An 18200-nucleotide genomic window follows, 5' to 3' on the forward strand; every position below is an offset into this window, starting at 1 on the left:
TGAGGACTCGACTCCCACTCAAGCCTCCTGAAGCTTAAGCATACGCTCCCTTAGATCCCTGAAGTCATTGCTTAACTGTGTGGTACACAGTACATTTTGTGTCTCCCCAGCCAGGTGTTCGCCCTCGCAGAACAGGTGTCACGTACGCAATAGGCTACGTTCTCCCAGAAATACTGTACCACACGGGACAGGCCTGACACTCAGATGTCAGAAGTGTGGGTGGGTCTCCCGGCTCTTCCGTGCACTGACCATGTGACCCTGAGTGAGTCACTGAACCTCTCTGACCTTCCCCAAAAAGGGAACACTATCTGAGGACTGCCGTGAAGCATAAGGCAAACCACTCAGAACTGTGCCTAGCACACAGTAGGCGCTTCTTAATTATTTCCTGCTACCCCTCCCCCAAAATATGATGTACTTGTTCTGAGATGGGACCGGGCAGCAGGAATTCTTAAGGCTCTCTCTCCTGGCAATTCCAGTGGTTGAGAACCTTGTCTAAGAGAAGGCACATGGAGGAGGGGGGCACCTGCAGGGCTCAGTCAGTTAAGCGTCAGACATCAGCTCAGGTCGTGATCTCACAGTTCATGGGTTCGAGCCCGGTGTCGGGCTTTGTGCTGACAGCTCTGGAGCCTGCTTCGGATTCTGTGTCTCCCTCTCTCTCTGCCCCTCCCATGCTCATGCTCTGTCTCTCTCTGTCTCTCTCTCTCTCTCAAAAATAAATAAACATAAAAAAAATTTTTTTAAATAAGAGAAGGTACATGGGAGGGAAGAGGAAGAGAGTGACGTCAGAGCTGGGCGCCGAGCTGAGCCCCAAAGGGTGACTCCCTTTAGAACTCCCCAGAAATATCAGAGCATTTGTCAGGAAGCCAAGGGATGGCTCTGCAGGGTCTCGGATGCCAGCACGGAGGCACCACCTTCCTCTGCCAGCCACCCTGGATATATAAAGGGGAAAAAGAGACTGGGAAGATATAAAGAGGCCAGAGCTTGAGGCCTCTTGGCCTGAGCAGCTCTGTCTGCCTGGTCACTCTTTCCCTCACTCAGCATTTACTTGCCAACCAGCAGATGGTGCAGAAACTGTGGCCCTGGCCCTAATCCAGCCGAGCGGAGGATTTGCATGTGATTAGCAGAGAGCTATGGCACTGCCCTACGTTTCCCTTTTCTTTTTTTTCTTCAAAAAGGGGCACAAACGATCTCAGTACAAAACACGATCGCTGTCACAGTGCTGAGAGTAACATCAACCCATCTGACTTTTGTATCTTGCAGGAACTATCTTTTTCTGATCCCACTAAAAAGCTGGAGTAGTCTGCAATGTAGCCGACTGCCTCAACCAGTTTGGGAGCTTAAAAGTAGTAGCTGGAGAGATAAAACCCACCACTTGTGGGCTGGAAAACAGGGTGCTACATAGAACATATCAGCAGACTTCAAGTGTGGATCCATTTTTATAAGGTTATAACAGCTACTAAATGGTACATGTGCTATTTTGCAGTCAGAACGTATTTCCACCAGATTTCCAGTCATGGGCTGCTTCTACCTTTTCTGGCCTTTCTTTTTTTTAAGCAATGGCATTTTCTTTAGAGAAACAGGGACGCTGTGAAAAGGAATGTAATGCCTGCTTGCACAAAGCCTCTGCCCATGAGAGAGCTCTTAAATCAACAGGTGACATGGGCAGAGTCCTAGTGAAAATGCATGCTTTAGTGCTCGGAAAGCTAATGAGAATCAGAGATGATGGTGATGGCATTGTGCTATTAAACCTTTATGCAATTCTTTACACGGTATTTGCACAGCACTTTACAATAGCTGTCCTTTTCTCAAGGCAGCCGTCACAGCAGCCAAGTCGATTCACATGGTCTCCCATTAGCTTATTAACAACATGCCTCATAAACTGGTTCCTCTGTGCCCGTAAAAGAAACCCAGTAAACTTTATGGCTTTTTCTTGGGGGCCTCTCAGACCGGCTCAGACAGCAAGCCCGACCTCCTGCCGCAGCAGCTGGGGAGCTGGGTGTAACCCCAGACTGCTGTTTAGCAACCCTGTGAAATGAATTAGTAAACTCTAGTTCATTCAAGAGGGCTCCTAAGCTGGAGATGAAAAACATCTTACCCGAAACGGGACAATCCCACCCCGCCATCACTCAAAAGAAAAAAAAAAAAAAAAGAAAAGAAAAGAAAAGAAAAGAGAAAAAAAAATCGGCGTCTGGCCCAAATCTGGAGGCCAACATGCGGATGACCTTTCCAGGCTCAGAGTTAGGTGCCCTGGGATGACGGGATGGAGGAGAAATTCTACAGTTCAAGTCTTCCTGGCGGACACGCTTCCCACGGTACCGACCCTGATGTGTGTGTGAGGGAAGATGCGGCTGTGTCCGGACAGTGAGGGCCCGACACCCACTGGACCATGTTGAGCCAAGGGCAGAGGCAGACGTGGTGGCCTCCGGCCCTGACTTCCTTTCGCTTTCGCCTTTTTTTGGGAATAGGAGGGCGATACCTGAGAGAATGGCCTGCAGGTAGGACAGGGCTCGGGTGACCCCAGCCCAGTGCCTTTTCCCATACACTGTCAGCCCTGGGGCTCCGTGACCGCCCCCTGGCAGCCGTCGCCCCGGCATCTGGCGCCGAGCAGGGCGGGGAGCCACCTGCCAGGTGAGCGCCCGCCCAGGTGCCTCCCGCTCGCGGCGCTGCGTTCCGCGACTCACCTGCGTGAAATACAAGTTCATCAGCGTGAGGGTGAAGAACTGGAGGCACACGGGAAAGCAGTAGAGCAGCCAGAAGACGAAGGGGCTGAGCGCATTGGCCGCCACGAAATCTTTGAAGTAGAAGGAGAAGAGGACCGTCCGCAGGGAGGCCCAGAAGAGGCAGAGGAAGAGGAAGACGCTCTGGTAGCTAAGCCGCTTGTGGCGGTAGCGCAGCACCAGCCAGAGCTGGACGTAGATGAACACGAAGAGCAGCGAGTAGAACACGGTGTAGACGATGGTGAGGCCGAGCTTCACGTAGGGGGGCACGGCCGGGGTCAGCGTGGGCGGCAGCGAGTCGTTGCGGAGAGGGTCCCACGGCGGAGCCTCCATCGGGCCGGGGGCGCTGCAGCGGGGCCGGGGGCGCTCGGGCCTCATCGGGGCTCGCCGCCGCCGCCGCCCCCGCGGGGGTCTCCGAGCATCGCGCTCCGCCCGGAGCCCGGCGACTGGAGGAAAGAAAACAAGCCGCACTTCCTCCCCCGGCACCACATGATTCACTGGGGCGGCCTTTGTCTGCGATTGGCAGCGCCGCGCCCGCCGCCCCCGCGCGCCCCTGCGCCGCCCCGCGCGCCCGCGGGCGCCCACCCCGCGGCCCCGAGCCGCACGCCCTCTCGCCCCGCGTGGCCCCGCCCCGCCCCCCGCACTGCGCGTCCCCGGCGCCGCCCCGCCCCCCTCCAGACACCGCGCCACTACTCTGCCCCGCCCCCCGGCTCCGCGCGACGCGCCCCGGCACCTCACCGCCCCCTGTCCCGCCCCCGCCAGACGCCGCGCCGCGCGCCCCAGCACCGCACCGCCCCCTGTCCCGCCCCCGCCAGACGCCGCGCCGCGCGCCCCAGCACCGCACCGCCTCCTGCCCCGCCCCCGCCAGACACCGCGCCGCGCGCCCCAGCACCGCACCGCCCCCTGCCCGCCCCCGCCAGACGGCGCGCGCCCCATCACCGCACCGCCTCCTGCCCCGCCCCCGCCAGACACCGCGCCGCGCGCCCCAGCACCGCACAGCCCCCTGTCCCGCCCCCGCCAGATAACGCGCCGCGCGCCCCAGCACCGCACCTCCCCCTGCCCGCCCCCGCCAGACGCCGCGCCGCGCGCCCCAGCACCGCACCGCCCTTTGTCTCGCCCCCGCCAGAGTCGGCGCCGCGCGCCCCAGCACCGCACCGCCTCCTGCCCCGCCCCCGCCAGACACCGCGCCGCGCGCCCCAGCACCGCACCTCCAGCCGCAGGATACTGTGTGGGGCGCCCCATCACCGTACCGCCCCCTGCCCCGCCGGGCTCCGCGCGCCCCAGCACCGCACAGCCCTCCCGGCCAGACACCGCGCCCGCGCGCCCCAGCAGCGCACCCGTCCCCTGGTCCCGCACCGCCAGACACCGCGCCGCGTGCCCCAGCACCGCACCTCCAGCCGCAGGATACTGTGTGGGGCGCCCCATCACCGTACCGCCCCCTGCCCCGCCGGGCTCCGCGCGCCCCAGCACCGCACAGCCCTCCCGGCCAGACACCGCGCCCGCGCGCCCCAGCAGCGCACCCGTCCCCTGGTCCCGCACCGCCAGACACCGCGCCGCGCGCCCCAGCACCGCACTGCCTTCCGCCACTGGGTCTCCACTCCGCACCGCCGCCAGGTGGACTCTAGGCTCTGCCTGCGGCATGGCACGCCACCCCGCTCCCCTCCCCCGCTCCGTCCAGCACCCGAAGCTCCCCCACCAACCGCCTGCCCTCGGTTGGTGCTTCTCACTGCCTCCCGCTACCTGCTGATGATTGTTTCGCACAAGTTAATTCTTTTATTTCAAAACAACAAACTCAGTCTTTTTTTTAAATTAAAATATATAACTGTACGACTCCGGCTATGAAGTGGTGGCGCTTTTCCTTGGAAATCTCAGGCTGGGGTGACATTTATTTCTAAATCCAGAAAATGCCCAAGATAAAGTTTGTGTTTTTGAGGTCACGTATACCGCGAGTGAGGAAGGGAATGGTTCTGTGGCTGCTGCCTGGTCCCGGTGGTAACCTGGTAACCGGGGCATTTTTCTCCCGGAGATGCATACACTGCGCCCCTCACAGCGCCCCTCGCCTCCCAACGGCGCAGTTAGGACAGGAGGAGCGTGGGCGGGGGGAGGCTGGGTCAGCGCCACGGAGGCCACAGGACTCAGGAGTGAAGCGTGACTGCCCTGGGTGTGCTGCCTCACGTTCCAGTCCAGCCAGCGGGGTGTTCTGTCCGCCAGACCCCCAGACCCCTCATTTGCGGCGCCAGAGAGGATCGATGCTCCCAGGAAACTTGACTTAGTTTACACCCCAGGCCATCTCTCCAGGTTACCCCGGGATGCCGGCAGTCGTGGAGTGCTGGGGACAGAGAGGGGAGGCCAGGCTGACCCCTAGAAGCACTCCAGACAAGCAGTTCGGGTAAACAGAAGAAAGAGGCCCGAATCTCCAAGGCTCCAGTAATTTCTTGTGACTCCTTTTCTCATCTGTAGAGTCAACTTCAAGCGAAATTGTGGGTTTTTCTAAAACTGGCCCCGCGGAGCCTGGATCCAGCCCTGTTTTTCCTCCAAATTAGTGTTTACACTTTCCCGATATATTCCAGGTGCGTCAGGCTCCTCTTCCAGCTTCTCCAACTTTCCCTTCTCATCGCCATTTGAAGAGGAAATACCGCGGTGCCTGGGTGGCTCAGTAGGTCGAGCATCTAGACTCTTGATTTCTGCTCAGTTCAGGATCCCAGGGTTGTGGGATCAAGCCCCACCTCAGGCTCTGAACTGAGCGTTGAATTTGCTTAAGATTCTCCCTCCCTCTCTCTCTTCCCCTCTGCCCCTCTCCCCTGCTCACGTGCTCATGCTCTCTCTCTCTAAAATAAAAAATAAGTAGAGAGGAAATAATCCCCCACCTGTCATCTTGTTCCCCTCAATCCCTTCTGCACAGAGCAACTGGAGTGAGCTCTCTGAAGAGTAAGTCTGACCATGTTGCTCCCAGGCTTAATAATATTCACTTGTCCCTCACCGATCTGAGGATAAAGTCCACACCCCCACCCAAGCGTACCTCCCTGACTTGTCTCTCTAACAGGTGTTACAGAGTGTTAAACAACTTTTAACTCCCCTACACCTAGAAAACTCTTTCCACCCTTTCCTCCAACAACTAGCCAAATCCTATTCATGTATAAGGAGGTGACTTCCTCCTGAAAGTCTCCCCAGACTATGCCACCCACCATCTACTCAGGATTAGATTAAATGCACCACCTGTGTGATTACAGAGCAACCTTGCACAATTTGTCAGTCACCCCAGTTGTCTGTAAGTTTCCTTCAGCTAGAAATGATGCCTTGTTTATCAATGTCTTCCCTGTGTTTGCCTGGAGATTAAAAAAATATCTGTTATTACCTTATTATACTAAAAGAATATAGTTTGTCATCGGAGGCCCAGGCTCTGATATTTCTCTTTCACCATGTGAGACCTCTAGTCACAAGACTACCTTAGGACCCAATATGGCTGCCAGCTCTCCAACCATTGCATCCACCTCCCAGGCTGGCCTTAGGAAGAACAGGGGAGAACTAGAGGGCCCTTGTCCTTTCCTGTTTATGGAGCCTTCCCAGAAATACCACAGAATGCATCCGCTTTCCCCTCATTGTTAAAACTTAGTTACCTTAAAGAGGCAACTGCAAGAGAGATTGGGAAATGTAGTTTTTATTCCATATGGCAACATGCACAGCTAGAAGTCAAGGTTCTGTGATTATGGATGAAGAGGAGAATGGATTTGGGGAGGAATTAGTCTCTACCAGCATCAAATGTGCTTCTCACTATTCTTAACCCTTTTGAAAATAAAAACTATGTAAAATAAAAATACTTGCACTTAATAGAATGCAACATGCCTGGGGCACCTGGGTGGCTCAGTCCTTTAAGTGTCCGATTTCAGCTCAGGTCATGATCTCACAGTTCCTGGGTTTGAGCGCCACATCGGGCTCTGTGCTGACAGCTCAGAGCCTGGAGCCTGCTTCAGATTCTGTGTCTCCCTCTCTCTCTGCCCCTCTCCCACTCCTGCTCTGTCGCTCTGTCTCTCTCCCTCTCTCAATAATAAATAAATATTAAAAAAAATTTTTTTAAAAGAATGCAACATGCCTTGTACACTTGAAAAATACCTTCACTCCTCCTCACCAAGGGGTCACACTGAAAGGCCATTTCCTGGGTCCAGCTTGGAGTCCAGCACCTGTGGGGGACAGTCATTCTTCCTTTCATTCTGCCACTGTCCATCTCAATATTCTGATCTAGATTAAATTGTCTAGTCCTAATTTATCTTATATAAACAGAAGAGAAATAAAAATACAAGGCAATTAGTTAAAATAGATATAAACACACATAAGGCACAGCAAGGAAGAAAATATAAGTAGAAGTTAGAGTTCATTATTTTTGCAACTCGTCACAAAGCTATAAGTCATAAAACGATACCAATTTATGACTCCTCTCTTCAATGCATATTACAAAATCTCCATTTCTCTTTATCAAGCATCTCAGCTAATCCGGAGATAACCCTCATGTCTGAGGGATCTGAGTATGTTAATTTTTATTTTAAGGTTTTTTTAAATTTATTTGAGAGAGAGAGAGAGAGAGAGAGAGAGAGAGAGAGAGAGAGAGAGAGAGAGAGAATGAGTGGGGGAGGGGCAGAGACAGAGAGGGAAACAAAGAATCCAAAGCAGGCTCCAGGCTCTGAGCTGTCAGCACAGAGCCTAACACAGGGCTCAAACCCACGAACCATGAGATCATGACCTGAGCCAAAATCAAGAGCCAAACACTTAACCGACTGAGCCACCCAGGCACCCTGAGTATGTTAATTTTTTTTAACAAAAAGTTATTTCCCATTGGACATCCCACAGTAAGAGACACCAGCAAGGCTAGCTTCTATGGGCCTCCTTTTGCCCATTGTGTGATGGCAATCTTACATCCCCTTGAGTGTCACTATCATCACAGCCAACAGTAGAAGTGACCTTTCATGCAATTTCAGCCCCTGGCATGAAGAGTCTGGAATAGCCAGTATCTCCATTTCGATCTCAAGGGAGCTATGCTGGAGTCCCCTGGGAGAAGACTTCCTCCTCAGTCGCTATGACCTTCAAACTCACAAAGCCCAAAGGAGAAGGGAACAGAAACAAAAACTTTGCAAGTGGGTCATTTGGCATATTAGAGATGCCATCCCCTTGGATCCTGTACCCACGTATCCTGGCAGGAGAAACACCATATATTGGCCTTGAGATCAGAAGATATCCTATGTGTGCAAGACAGTCATATTGTCCTTGCAGGCGTATCTTCCAGCATGTAATATCACCAAGTCTATAACTGTCATTCCATTATTCTTTAAGCCCAGCTGCTTCTAAGGGACAGAAATTAGCCCACCTTATTTCTTCTTTTGGTGCAAAGTGAGGTTCTTAGAAGCAATATTGTGTGGAATACCATGATGATGAACATGCCATTCAGAAAGTCTGAGCATGATAGCATAGGCATGGTGGGAAAAGAAATCCAAGTTCAGAAGCATTGTCTCTTTCAGTGAAGACAAATCACTGATCCCCCTCCGTGATGAAAGAAGTCTATATAATAATCTGCTTCCAGGTGTCTGTGTAGGACCGCCTCTGAATTTGGTGCCTTTTGCAAGACTCATTTGGTTAGTGATGCTGGAAAGAAGCCAGGTCAACCGTGGAAGGGGAAGTCTAAGTTGCTTAAAACAAGGCTAAGTCTCTGCCTACACGGTCACTGTGTCCATGAACCCACTGAATAAGCAGTGGACTAGCTGGGGAAAGAAGCTGACTTACATTCATGGTGCTAGCTAACCTCTCCTCTTGAATACTGAGCGTCTCCAGTGTAACTGGGTCTTTTGGTGACCTGACTTGGTGGCTTGATGGACTAAAATAACATTAGGCTCAAATGGGCACCTCTAGACTCCATGGTAATCTGAGTTTCTTCATAAGGCATTCAGTTTCTTTCATGGCCCAGTAGCAAGCCAAGTGTTTTTCTCAAAAGGAAAATAGTTATTTGACAAAGAAGGTATCACTGAGAGTTGACACTGTGATTCTCCTAATAGGGCTTGTCACGAGTACCACACATATGTCCAATCTGCCATTGGCACTTGGAACACCATTGGATCCACTGAGTCGAAGGCAGCAGAACAGATTGTACTGCAGCATGAACAAGATGGAGAGTGTTCTGTATCTCTGGGCCATTCCTCAAAATTAGCACCCTTTGAGTCACCCAGTAACCCACCCAATGTGACCAATGTTGCTTCCATTGAGGACTTCAAAACATTGTCTCTCTTTCCTATAGGAGGTTGTGTAAGGTACAACCGCTCATCCTTCGCTTTGGAGAAGCTATCTCAGCCTGCTGAGATCACTAGACTCTCTAAAAGTGGCTCCAAAGGGGGGTGGGGTGGCGCCTGGGTGGCTCAGTTGGTTAAGCATCCGACTTTGGCTCAGGTCATGATCTCGTGGTTTGTGGGTTCGAGCCCCGCGTCGGACTCTGTGCTGACAGCTCAGAGCCTGGAGCCTTCTTCAGATTCTATGTCTCCCTCTCTCTCTGCCTCTCCCCCACTTGCACGAGTTTGCTCTCTCTCCTCTCTCTCTCAAAAATAAATAAACAAGGGGCACCTGGGTGGCTTGGTCGGTTAAGCGTCCGACTTCGGCTCAGGTCATGATCTCGCGGTCCGTGAGTTCGAGCCCCGCATCGAGCCCTGCATCGGGCTCTGTGCTGACAGCTCAGAGCCGAGCCTTCTTCAGATTCTATGTCTCCCTCTCTCTCTGTCTCTCCCCCACTTGTACGAGTTTGCTCTCTCTCCTCTCTCTCTCTCTCTCTCTCTCTCAAAAATAAATAAACAAGCATTTTAAAAATAAATAAAATTGTCTCCTAAGGTCCCAAGTGCCTGTATATTCATGCAACGTATTTCCCACACTATGATTTGCATGTTTCTTACCAACACATCTAGAATATATATGATTTGTGCTGTTGGGCCCCTCGAGCATGATATCATCAATGGAGTAATCACTGTGTTGTCCTAAAGAATGTTGAGCTGATTACAATTTCTATAGACCAAGCTGTGATGAGGAGTCGGAGTTGCCATAATACTGAAGCAAGATGGGAAGCCGTCCCTGCCAGATGAGAGAGAGCAGTTTTGGAGTTCTTTGCTTAATGGGAATGAGAAAAAAGCATCTTCCTCCAGGAGCTGTGTGGATTTGCCGTACAAAGTTACCACCTTGTGAAGCTCATGATGACTCATTATCGCTAAGACCCGTCCATCTTCTACATCAGCTGGACTGTTAAATGTGGATGTTGTCGGAAGTTACCACTTCTGAAGCGTTCAAGTTCAGGCCTAAGAATTGCATATGGGTACAAGTTGTCTGTTGATGACGTGTCCAAGCCGGAGCATCCTGGTGTGGATTGCGTAGGGCCATGGAGGACTACCCATCTATTTCGGTGCTAGGACTCATGGTCAATTAGTTTCTGCCAGAGAGATCTGATGCGTAGATAATTCTGATTCCCAGACTGGCCCTGAGCCAGTCGGCAGCCCTTCCACTGAGATGACCTTGCCTCTCCTGGTGGTTGTGCCCCCACTGACCTCTGACGCCCGGAATCCTGGCAAATGTGAGGGAGTCGATTTGACTCCAGCAGCTCTGAACAGCATCCCTGATGTACATAAAACGGCCATGGCAGTGCTTTTGAGAGGTGGTGGCATTTCCCCCACCAATGTATTTCTCAGTGCCTCGATGAAAGGGGTATCTCCTGGTCCCTCTTAGGGAACAGAGTTAGGGGATTGGTGAATGGCTCAGACGCAGGATATCCACACCGACGTTCCTATTTCCTTGGGCTCCCGCTTCTCCACCATGCCAAAGGAGTTGATGCCTTTCAACCTCTCTTGGTGTGGGCCACCGGGTTTCATTCAACCAAGCAAGCAAGCCAAGGCTTAGAACCACTCCCCCTGCTCCAGGAAGCCCAGGAAGCTCCAGGGCGAGAATCTCTTGGGAAGGAGACATCCAGTTCCTCCCTCCCCGGTTTAACACCCTCAGAATTGATCCCCACATGTATTTCCAAGACTTTTGCCAAGATAAAGAGCAAAATCTTGCACTTACTTTGGTGTAGAAGTCTCTTCCATCCAGGTTTGGCTTTATTACATGAGACACGTGTTGGCATTTAGCTCTGGTTTTGGTCTGAAGACCATGAGAGGTGGCAAAGTGACTTCTCAGGCAGGAACATTATAGGTCTTCAAGCACATGATGAACAGCAGGGAGAAGGGGCTACCTTGTAAAACAAGGGAAGCTTTGTGTTCTGTGAGTCCTCCGCCCCGTGTGTCCCATTTCTCACTCTCTCCAACCAGTCCCTTAACTACCAATGAGAGACGAGAGGAGGTTGTGAAGCCAACAGATGTTGCAAATCAGGAACCCACAGAATCTGCCTGCTGGTTTCAGTTGCGGTTGCAAAAAGATAAGGTATTCTTTCCGTAGTCATTGAAAGCCCCTTGTTTTCAGACTGTGCCTTGGACGAGAAGTTAAGACCTTGCCATTTGCTTCTTAATCTTTCCAGCCATTAGGATCAACCACTCCACCCCCACAGTTCTTGAATTCTTTGCTCCCTTCTTGCTGTTTTCTGGAAGCAATGGCTTGGTTTCTCAATGCCCTAACCTCAGTGGGACCTTCACTGTACTGGACGGCCACTGCAAGTGACAACAAGGCATCATTTGCACATGAACTGTCTTAATACTGCTTGAATTTCCTTTGTCATGAGATCCAAACAGGCTAGATGATCAGTCTCAAATTCTCTCCCATTTCCCGAGGGTATGTTGCTGCCATCACTCCTGGTGTCAGTTTGACGTGGAAGTTTGTGTCACAGGCTATACCAATGCTGGACACTGGAAGCTGCCTGTATCCACTGGGGATGAAAACGGTTGCAGATAACAGAAAACCTGGTTAATAAATAGGTTACAAATAAATGCTTATTTTTCTCACATATCTAGAAGTCAGTGGTTGCAAGCATGGATTCAAGTGTCCAAAAAATCTGCCAAGGACTCTGGCTCTTTGGATCTGTTCTACCACCCTTAGTATATTGGCTCTAACAATCCTGAGAGTTGTTACCTCGTGGTTGCAACCTCATGGTTGCAACATGGCTGCTGAAGCCCCAGATAAGACATTTGTGTTGTCAAGGCAGAAACTGGGAGAAGACAGAAAGCGGGACTCTCATATCAGGAAGGCAAGAGTTTTCCCAGAAATCTCAAGACAAAACTCCACCTATATTAGCCTGGCCAGAAGTGTGCCGAACAGTCATCTAGTGACAAAAAGGAATCTGAGAACGTACATACTTGGCAGGACCAGGCTCTATATAGTAGGGGGAGGCAAGGGGTTGTAAAGGCTGTACGGGGCTGTTGGGTGAGGGAATCTCTCTCTAGAATAGATTATGCAGCTCATGCTTCTTTGAGTCAAGAACTTCTAAGTCAAAGTCTGGGGCAAGGCCATCTGTTTGGTAGAGCCTTGGCCATGTTCCCACATCCTAGCAGCAATGGCGGCTGGAAGCATAAGCATCTAGCATCTTCAGCGAGCGGCCAAGGTGGGAGTTTCTACTTCCTAAAGCAGGACATTCCCCAATGTAGGAAGAGAGTTCAGATGCTGGAGGGGCCCCAACGGTGACAGACATCTTCCTTCCTACATCGTTGTAGACCTTCCCAGATTATCGTCTGCATGCAGTTACAAGTTTAGAATGAACTTTTTTTGGGAAACAGAATATTTGCATGAAATTATTATTTTTTAATTATCTGTCAGCTGTCCTCAGATATTCTTTTAAATACTTAAAGGGTGAGAAGGCAGCACTCCAAAGAAGGAAATCTGTTCTGCACCTTGGCTTGTTGCTGAGGTCCAGCTTACCACCAGGCTTCTCTTCCGGCTCTGTACTTTCTGTCTTGACTGAGGGTGCAGGTATCCAGGAACCTGCAGCCGCACAGCTGCCCCAGACCTACTGACCACAGCGTGCCCACCCTCCAGGCCTTTCCAGCACCCCCCCCCCCCCATGCTCCAAGCCCCATAAAATGCATCTGTGTTCCACTTCGGAGGACTAGAATTTCCAAGGTAGTAAGTAGCTCACTTAAACAAATCCTTGCTGGTACTTTGCTGGGAGAATGCATGCTGTCCTATTCGGTACTGATGATTGCAGCTACGGAAATGCATGAGAGTTAGAAACCACATAACCACCACAGCCTGACCATATTAATAAAGGCCCTGGGAAGGCACACACACTAACGGGGAGAAGCAGTCAACTGAAGAAGGCATGGCCCCCGAGGCAACAGAAACCATCCTTATTCACATTAATAGATGTGAATTGTTAGGTGAAAACTACCTCATTGGTTCCAGTAGCCCCAGAATTATTGTCGTTTCACATTTTTAAAACTCAGCGCCTGAAAACTTTGTGTTATGTGGCCGTCAGTCTCTACATTCCACTCCTGAAAGGTTTCGTTTTGCTGTAAGAGACGATAGGTTTGTCCTGCCTCAGCAAACCTAAACTTACAGAAAAGCATAGTGATCGCTTCATTTTCGTGATCAGCACGTATTAGATGTTTGATGGCTGCAGTGTTTGTTCTTAGCCATTTCTTGTGGGTTTCTGGTCTCATTTGCATTCTTAAACTTTGAAAGCTAAGAGTTTCAAACATTTCAGGAACGCTGAGACATTCATGGGGGAGTAGGTGAAATACCATGAATGAGAAGGGTTTTGTAAGCTGAGATTATTCTTAGGCAAGATTTCAGCAAACAAATCTCACTTTTTGTGAAATACACAAAAAGTGACTTACACACCTCTTTTTTTCTTTTGCTCTCATGCTTGTACTTCCTAAATTAAAAGACTACAAAACATATCAGATTTTTTTTAAACGACTTTATTGGATCCACCAAATGAGTGGATTTGAAAATTCACCCATTTCAAATGTACAATTCAGTGATTTTTCATCACCTCGCAGTGCAACCATCTCCATAAAACTGTGTTCGAATGTTTCATCCCTCCCCCACAAGCAGCGTATCAGATTTAAATTCAGTCAGGTAGCCAGAGTGGGATTATTTGTAACAAACTCCAAATCTAGGACAATGCTGAACCGGTATCTAAGCAAACGGGCAGATGGTGCAGGCCTCCCAGGGTTATTCAGTAACCGCATTAAAACTTTGGCATTAAGTGGATCTGGGGCAAAAAGGGAACTTAGTGCACACTGAGGCCCACAGCGCTCAAGAGCATGGAATATTGCCTACTTGCCTGGAAACGGAGCTACCAGTGAATCCCCAAAAGCCTGGCAACATCACACTCTGCTCCAGGGGAGTACTTTTCAGGGGTTTGCTCAAGTTTTGGTGGGGAGGGGAACTAGATCCAGTTCCTTCCAGGATTTCTTGGAAAGGCACCCAAGCTGCCTGCTATGCTCCATATTCCTCTTTGTAGCCCATTATCGTCTCCGGAGAACGTAGCGCTTGAACAGGACACGGAGAAGCGAAAGCAGATTCCGCAGGGCCTGGGAATAACCATATCTTATTTTCAGGAGTGGAAGGTGCGTGCACAGCAGGGAGAATGAGCTATTAGGATTAGACCACGGGTCTGCTGGGCACACACACATTTAGCCATGGAGGGTGGCTGGAATGTCTGTTCCGGCGAATCATGTAGAACGGCTCGCCGATAGCCACAGGGCAGGGCAAAAGGGTGAGAGGTGTGTGTTCGGAGTCATTCTGAGAAAGCAGTTCCAGAGGCTGGGCTCGATCCAGGTTTTGTGGGGCCTGAAGCTTCCTCAATGTTGGAAACCCTCTTTAAGGAAAGAAAAACAAAACTACTAATACAAAACTAGGTAAAGTGAATATTTACTTGAACAACAAATTACAAAATTTAAGAAGCCAACCAGCACCACAAATATCACAAAATCCAGAAGAACAATGCAGGGATTTTACTAATTAATTGCCTGAGGCATTTCTAAATACTTTGTTCCCTTTATTTTCTGGCTGTATACGCCTCTTCACATAAGAATGATTCTGCAGTATAATCTTCTGTGGAGAGAAGAGAAAGATAATTCTTTCCTCGAACATGATTAATCAAATACTGTTTTTATTACCAAAGTTCAGGGGGGTTTCAGCTTCCTCACTTGGTAATGTTAGTCATGTAGATCTTTAAGATTCTTGTCCGTTTGGGAAAACTTCAATGAACTTTTCTTTCACTTACAATCCATAGCTTGTAGGGCATCTCAAGCTTTCTTGTGCAGTGCTGAATGTTAAGTGGTCTTTGAATCAAGGGCCCTCGTTACCCAGTTGGTTGTGATGTCCCTGTTGGGGTGTATTAAAATTTCAGGCTATCTGGGGCGCCTGGGTGGCGCAGTCGGTTAAGCGTCCGACTTCAGCCAGGTCACGATCTCGCGGTCTGTGAGTTCGAGCCCCGCGTCAGGCTCTGGGCTGATGGCTCGGAGCCTGGAGCCTGTTTCCGATTCTGTGTCTCCCTCTCTCTCTGCCCCTCCCCTGTTCATGCTCTGTCTCTCTCTGTCCCAAAAATAAATAAAATAAAAAAAAAAAAAAGACACGTCCACTAAAATTTCAGGCTATCTTTATATGTCAGGTCCAGCCTGTTGGAAGGGAAAACAAAGGCCACAGTAAGAAAAAATGCAGGCCGGCACTTGGGGCCCCAGGCTGGGCCACACCCAGAGATTCATTTGCGTTTCTCCTGTGAGGCAGTGCATAGTGATGCTTTGTGCTTGGAGAGGGAAGCATGAGCTCCCGGCCCACGGTGCCAGGGAGCGGCCTCCACCATCAGCCGTCTGGAGACCAGGGCAGGAGGGAGCGAAAGAGGAGGACGGAAGGCAAACTGAGGACCGTGCGGTGGGCAGGGCCGGGCCGCGCGGTCAGGGATGGTAGGACGTCACCAGCAGAGGCCTGGATCTGGACGGATGCCTTCTAGAGTAGACAGAGAATTGAAACCTGGCACAAGAGTATTTAGCAGCAGATCCTAAACAAAATGCTTGCCAACTGGGCTCTTGAAGGGGGAAGCAGCACTGGGGAGAAGAATTCTAACAGCAGTCATGCCCGATCGCTTGTCCTGAACTGAGGATAAGGAAACTAACAGTGTTCGTCTGCTCGGGCTGTCGTAACAAGGTACCAAAGAGTATGTGGCTTAAACAACAGAAACGGACTTTCTCACGGTCCCAGAGGCCAGGGGTCCACGGTGAGGACTCTTCCTGGCTTGTGGGTGGTCACCTTCTTGCTGTGTCCTCACATGCCCGAGTGAAAGTAAGCTCTGGTGTTTCTTCTCATAAGGGCACTAATCCTACCATGAGAGCCCCACCCTCGTGACCTCTCCTAACCCAATTATCTCCCAAAGTCCCCAACTCCAAATACCATCACACTGGGGGTTGGGCTTTCGACACATGACTTTTGGGGGAGACAGCATTCAGTTCATAGCAGCATATAAATGAAGGAAAGGGTAAAGCCCAGGGAATCACAGGGCTCAAACGAGTGGGGGAGAAGTGGAGTCACACAGGCAGTGAGAGCCAGTCTGGGGAGCTAGCGGGTGGGTGAGCTGCCCCCCTCTGCCCATAGGAACAGCACAAAGCCACACCACAGCCACAGCGGCCCTGGTCCGTCCACCACATGCTGCCTCAGCGCATCTGGGTCATGGGAACAGCGCCAGCCTTCTGCTTGGACGAACTCAATGACCAAGCTTCAGAACAAACTCCCATGACGATGCAGTGAGAGCCCTCCACCAGAGGGCATGCAGCCTGAGCCACTGCCTGTCAGCTGAGTAGATGGCTGAGCCGCGTGGCTTTCTGGAGCACACGGAAGCCCCAGAGGAGGAAGAAGGACATTCGCAAGCCCAGCGCTAAGCTGCTGAGGCCAGAAATGGGTCACTCTGGAACCTGTGTGGGATGGACAAGTACCGTGCCTCACTGCTTTAAACACAGACTTGCTAGGGCGCCTGGGTGGCTCAGTTGGTTAAGCGTCTGACTCTTGATTTCAGTTCAGGTCACGATCTCACGGTTTGTGACTTAACGCGGACAGCACAGAGCCTGCTTGGGATTTTCTCTCTCTTTCTCTCTCTGCCCCTCTCCCCAGCTCATGCTCTGTCTCTGTCAAAATAAATAAATAAACTTTAATAAACATAGCCTTGCTGATAACCATGGCTCTTCTGTCCAAACTAGGTGATCAACCCACAGGGCTACTGTGAAAAAGTGAAATAAAATATGCATATGAGCTCTTAGCCCTGTATCTAGAAGATTCCGCCAGTTGGGAGCAGTGAACGGTGCTGCTGTTGAAAGTTCCAGGGTGGTGATGGGGGACCGTCAGTGGTGAGAGGTGTATTCCGCTCTGTCGGTCCCCTCCGACCTCATTCCCACTGTGATGGAAGTGACTCAGCCACACGTGCCCTGAAGCGAGCAGTCACGTAGGAGACGTATGACCCCTCAGCTCCAGGGCTGAGAATCACAAGGTCAAGAGGGAAAGAGAAGGAAGTGCAGCATGAGGGAAGGCTCAGGGGACACGTAAGAACGAGGAGTGCACAGAACAAGGTTTGGCGGACGGAACAGAAGAGGGGTCCGGTCTCACAGGTCGTGTGGGCTGTTAGGGGGAATGGGAAGCAGGCCTGGGATCACCAGAGGAGGCTGGAACCTGAGAAGGCGGGGGGAGGAGGGCTGAGCATGGGAATTAAAAATGCTTGAGGAGAAGCAAACAGGCAAACAAACCAACAACGATCATCTCTAAGGTGTTAAAAGAAAACATTTTCAGGCATAGTATTTCATGCATTCCTAAGCATATTCCCGTTAATTTAACTTACTGTTCTCTCTGGGTGATGAAAGGCTCAGAGAGGGTAGGAGAGTCCCTGAAGTCACACAGCTCACTGAGGGCAGAGCCGGCCCGGGAAGTCTCGCATTTAGCTCTGAAATGCTGTACAGTTCTGCCCAAAAGCACAGTGATGATCACCCCCCCCTCCCCCCACACACACACACCACCCCCCACCACCCCAGCACCAGGGCAGGTGACTTTATAAACTGTAACTTGCCCCACCTGGCCTGCTTCCTTTAATATGTAGCCACGTGCTGGACTCTGGTCAGCGCAGCAAGGGCAGCGAGCCCCCGGGCCAGGGGGCAGCCCAATCTGTCACGCTTCAGTAAGAGCTGCTCAAGTGACCACTTGGCAATGGCATTTTAACTATGAGCTGCTTTTCGGGCTCGGCCTCAGTCTGGATCCCACATGACTCTGCAACAGCAAGTTGTAGGAGACTCAAAACTGGCCTGTAGGCTGCATCTCTGTGAGCACTGGTGGGCTCCCAGGAGCTAACGGCCAAAGCACCACGGACGAGCCGGTCCCCAGCAGGCCCGCCCAGCTGGTCACCTGCAACACAGGCATCAGGCACTGAGGCAGGTTCTGAGAATGCAGAGGTATTTACTACACAGGCCTTGGCCTTGAGGAGCCCAAGGCAGAGATGCTCACAAACACCACGTAGCCGGGGAAGCTCAGAGGCGGGAGGTTCAGCCTGCGGGTGGGGAACTTGGG

General features: G+C 51.3%; 1 protein-coding gene across 2 annotated transcripts in view; it reads right to left on the reverse strand.

Moving 5' to 3' along the window:
* Positions 1-3267, reverse strand: part of GPR137B (G protein-coupled receptor 137B) — a 50273-nt gene extending 47006 nt beyond the window's left edge. Inside the window, exon 1 of one of the 2 annotated variants that reach the window (XM_042907438.1) lies at positions 2682-3267. In XM_042907438.1, the coding sequence (XP_042763372.1) occupies positions 2682-3095 (414 nt within the window). In that variant the 5' untranslated portion in view covers positions 3096-3267. The remainder of the gene's footprint in view (positions 1-2681) is intronic. The other variant, XM_042907437.1, reaches the window with a different exon arrangement.
* Positions 3268-18200: the final 14933 nt, after the last annotated feature.

This window comes from Panthera leo, chromosome D2, assembly GCF_018350215.1.
Source record: "Panthera leo isolate Ple1 chromosome D2, P.leo_Ple1_pat1.1, whole genome shotgun sequence".
NCBI classification, from domain to species: domain Eukaryota; kingdom Metazoa; phylum Chordata; class Mammalia; order Carnivora; family Felidae; genus Panthera; species Panthera leo.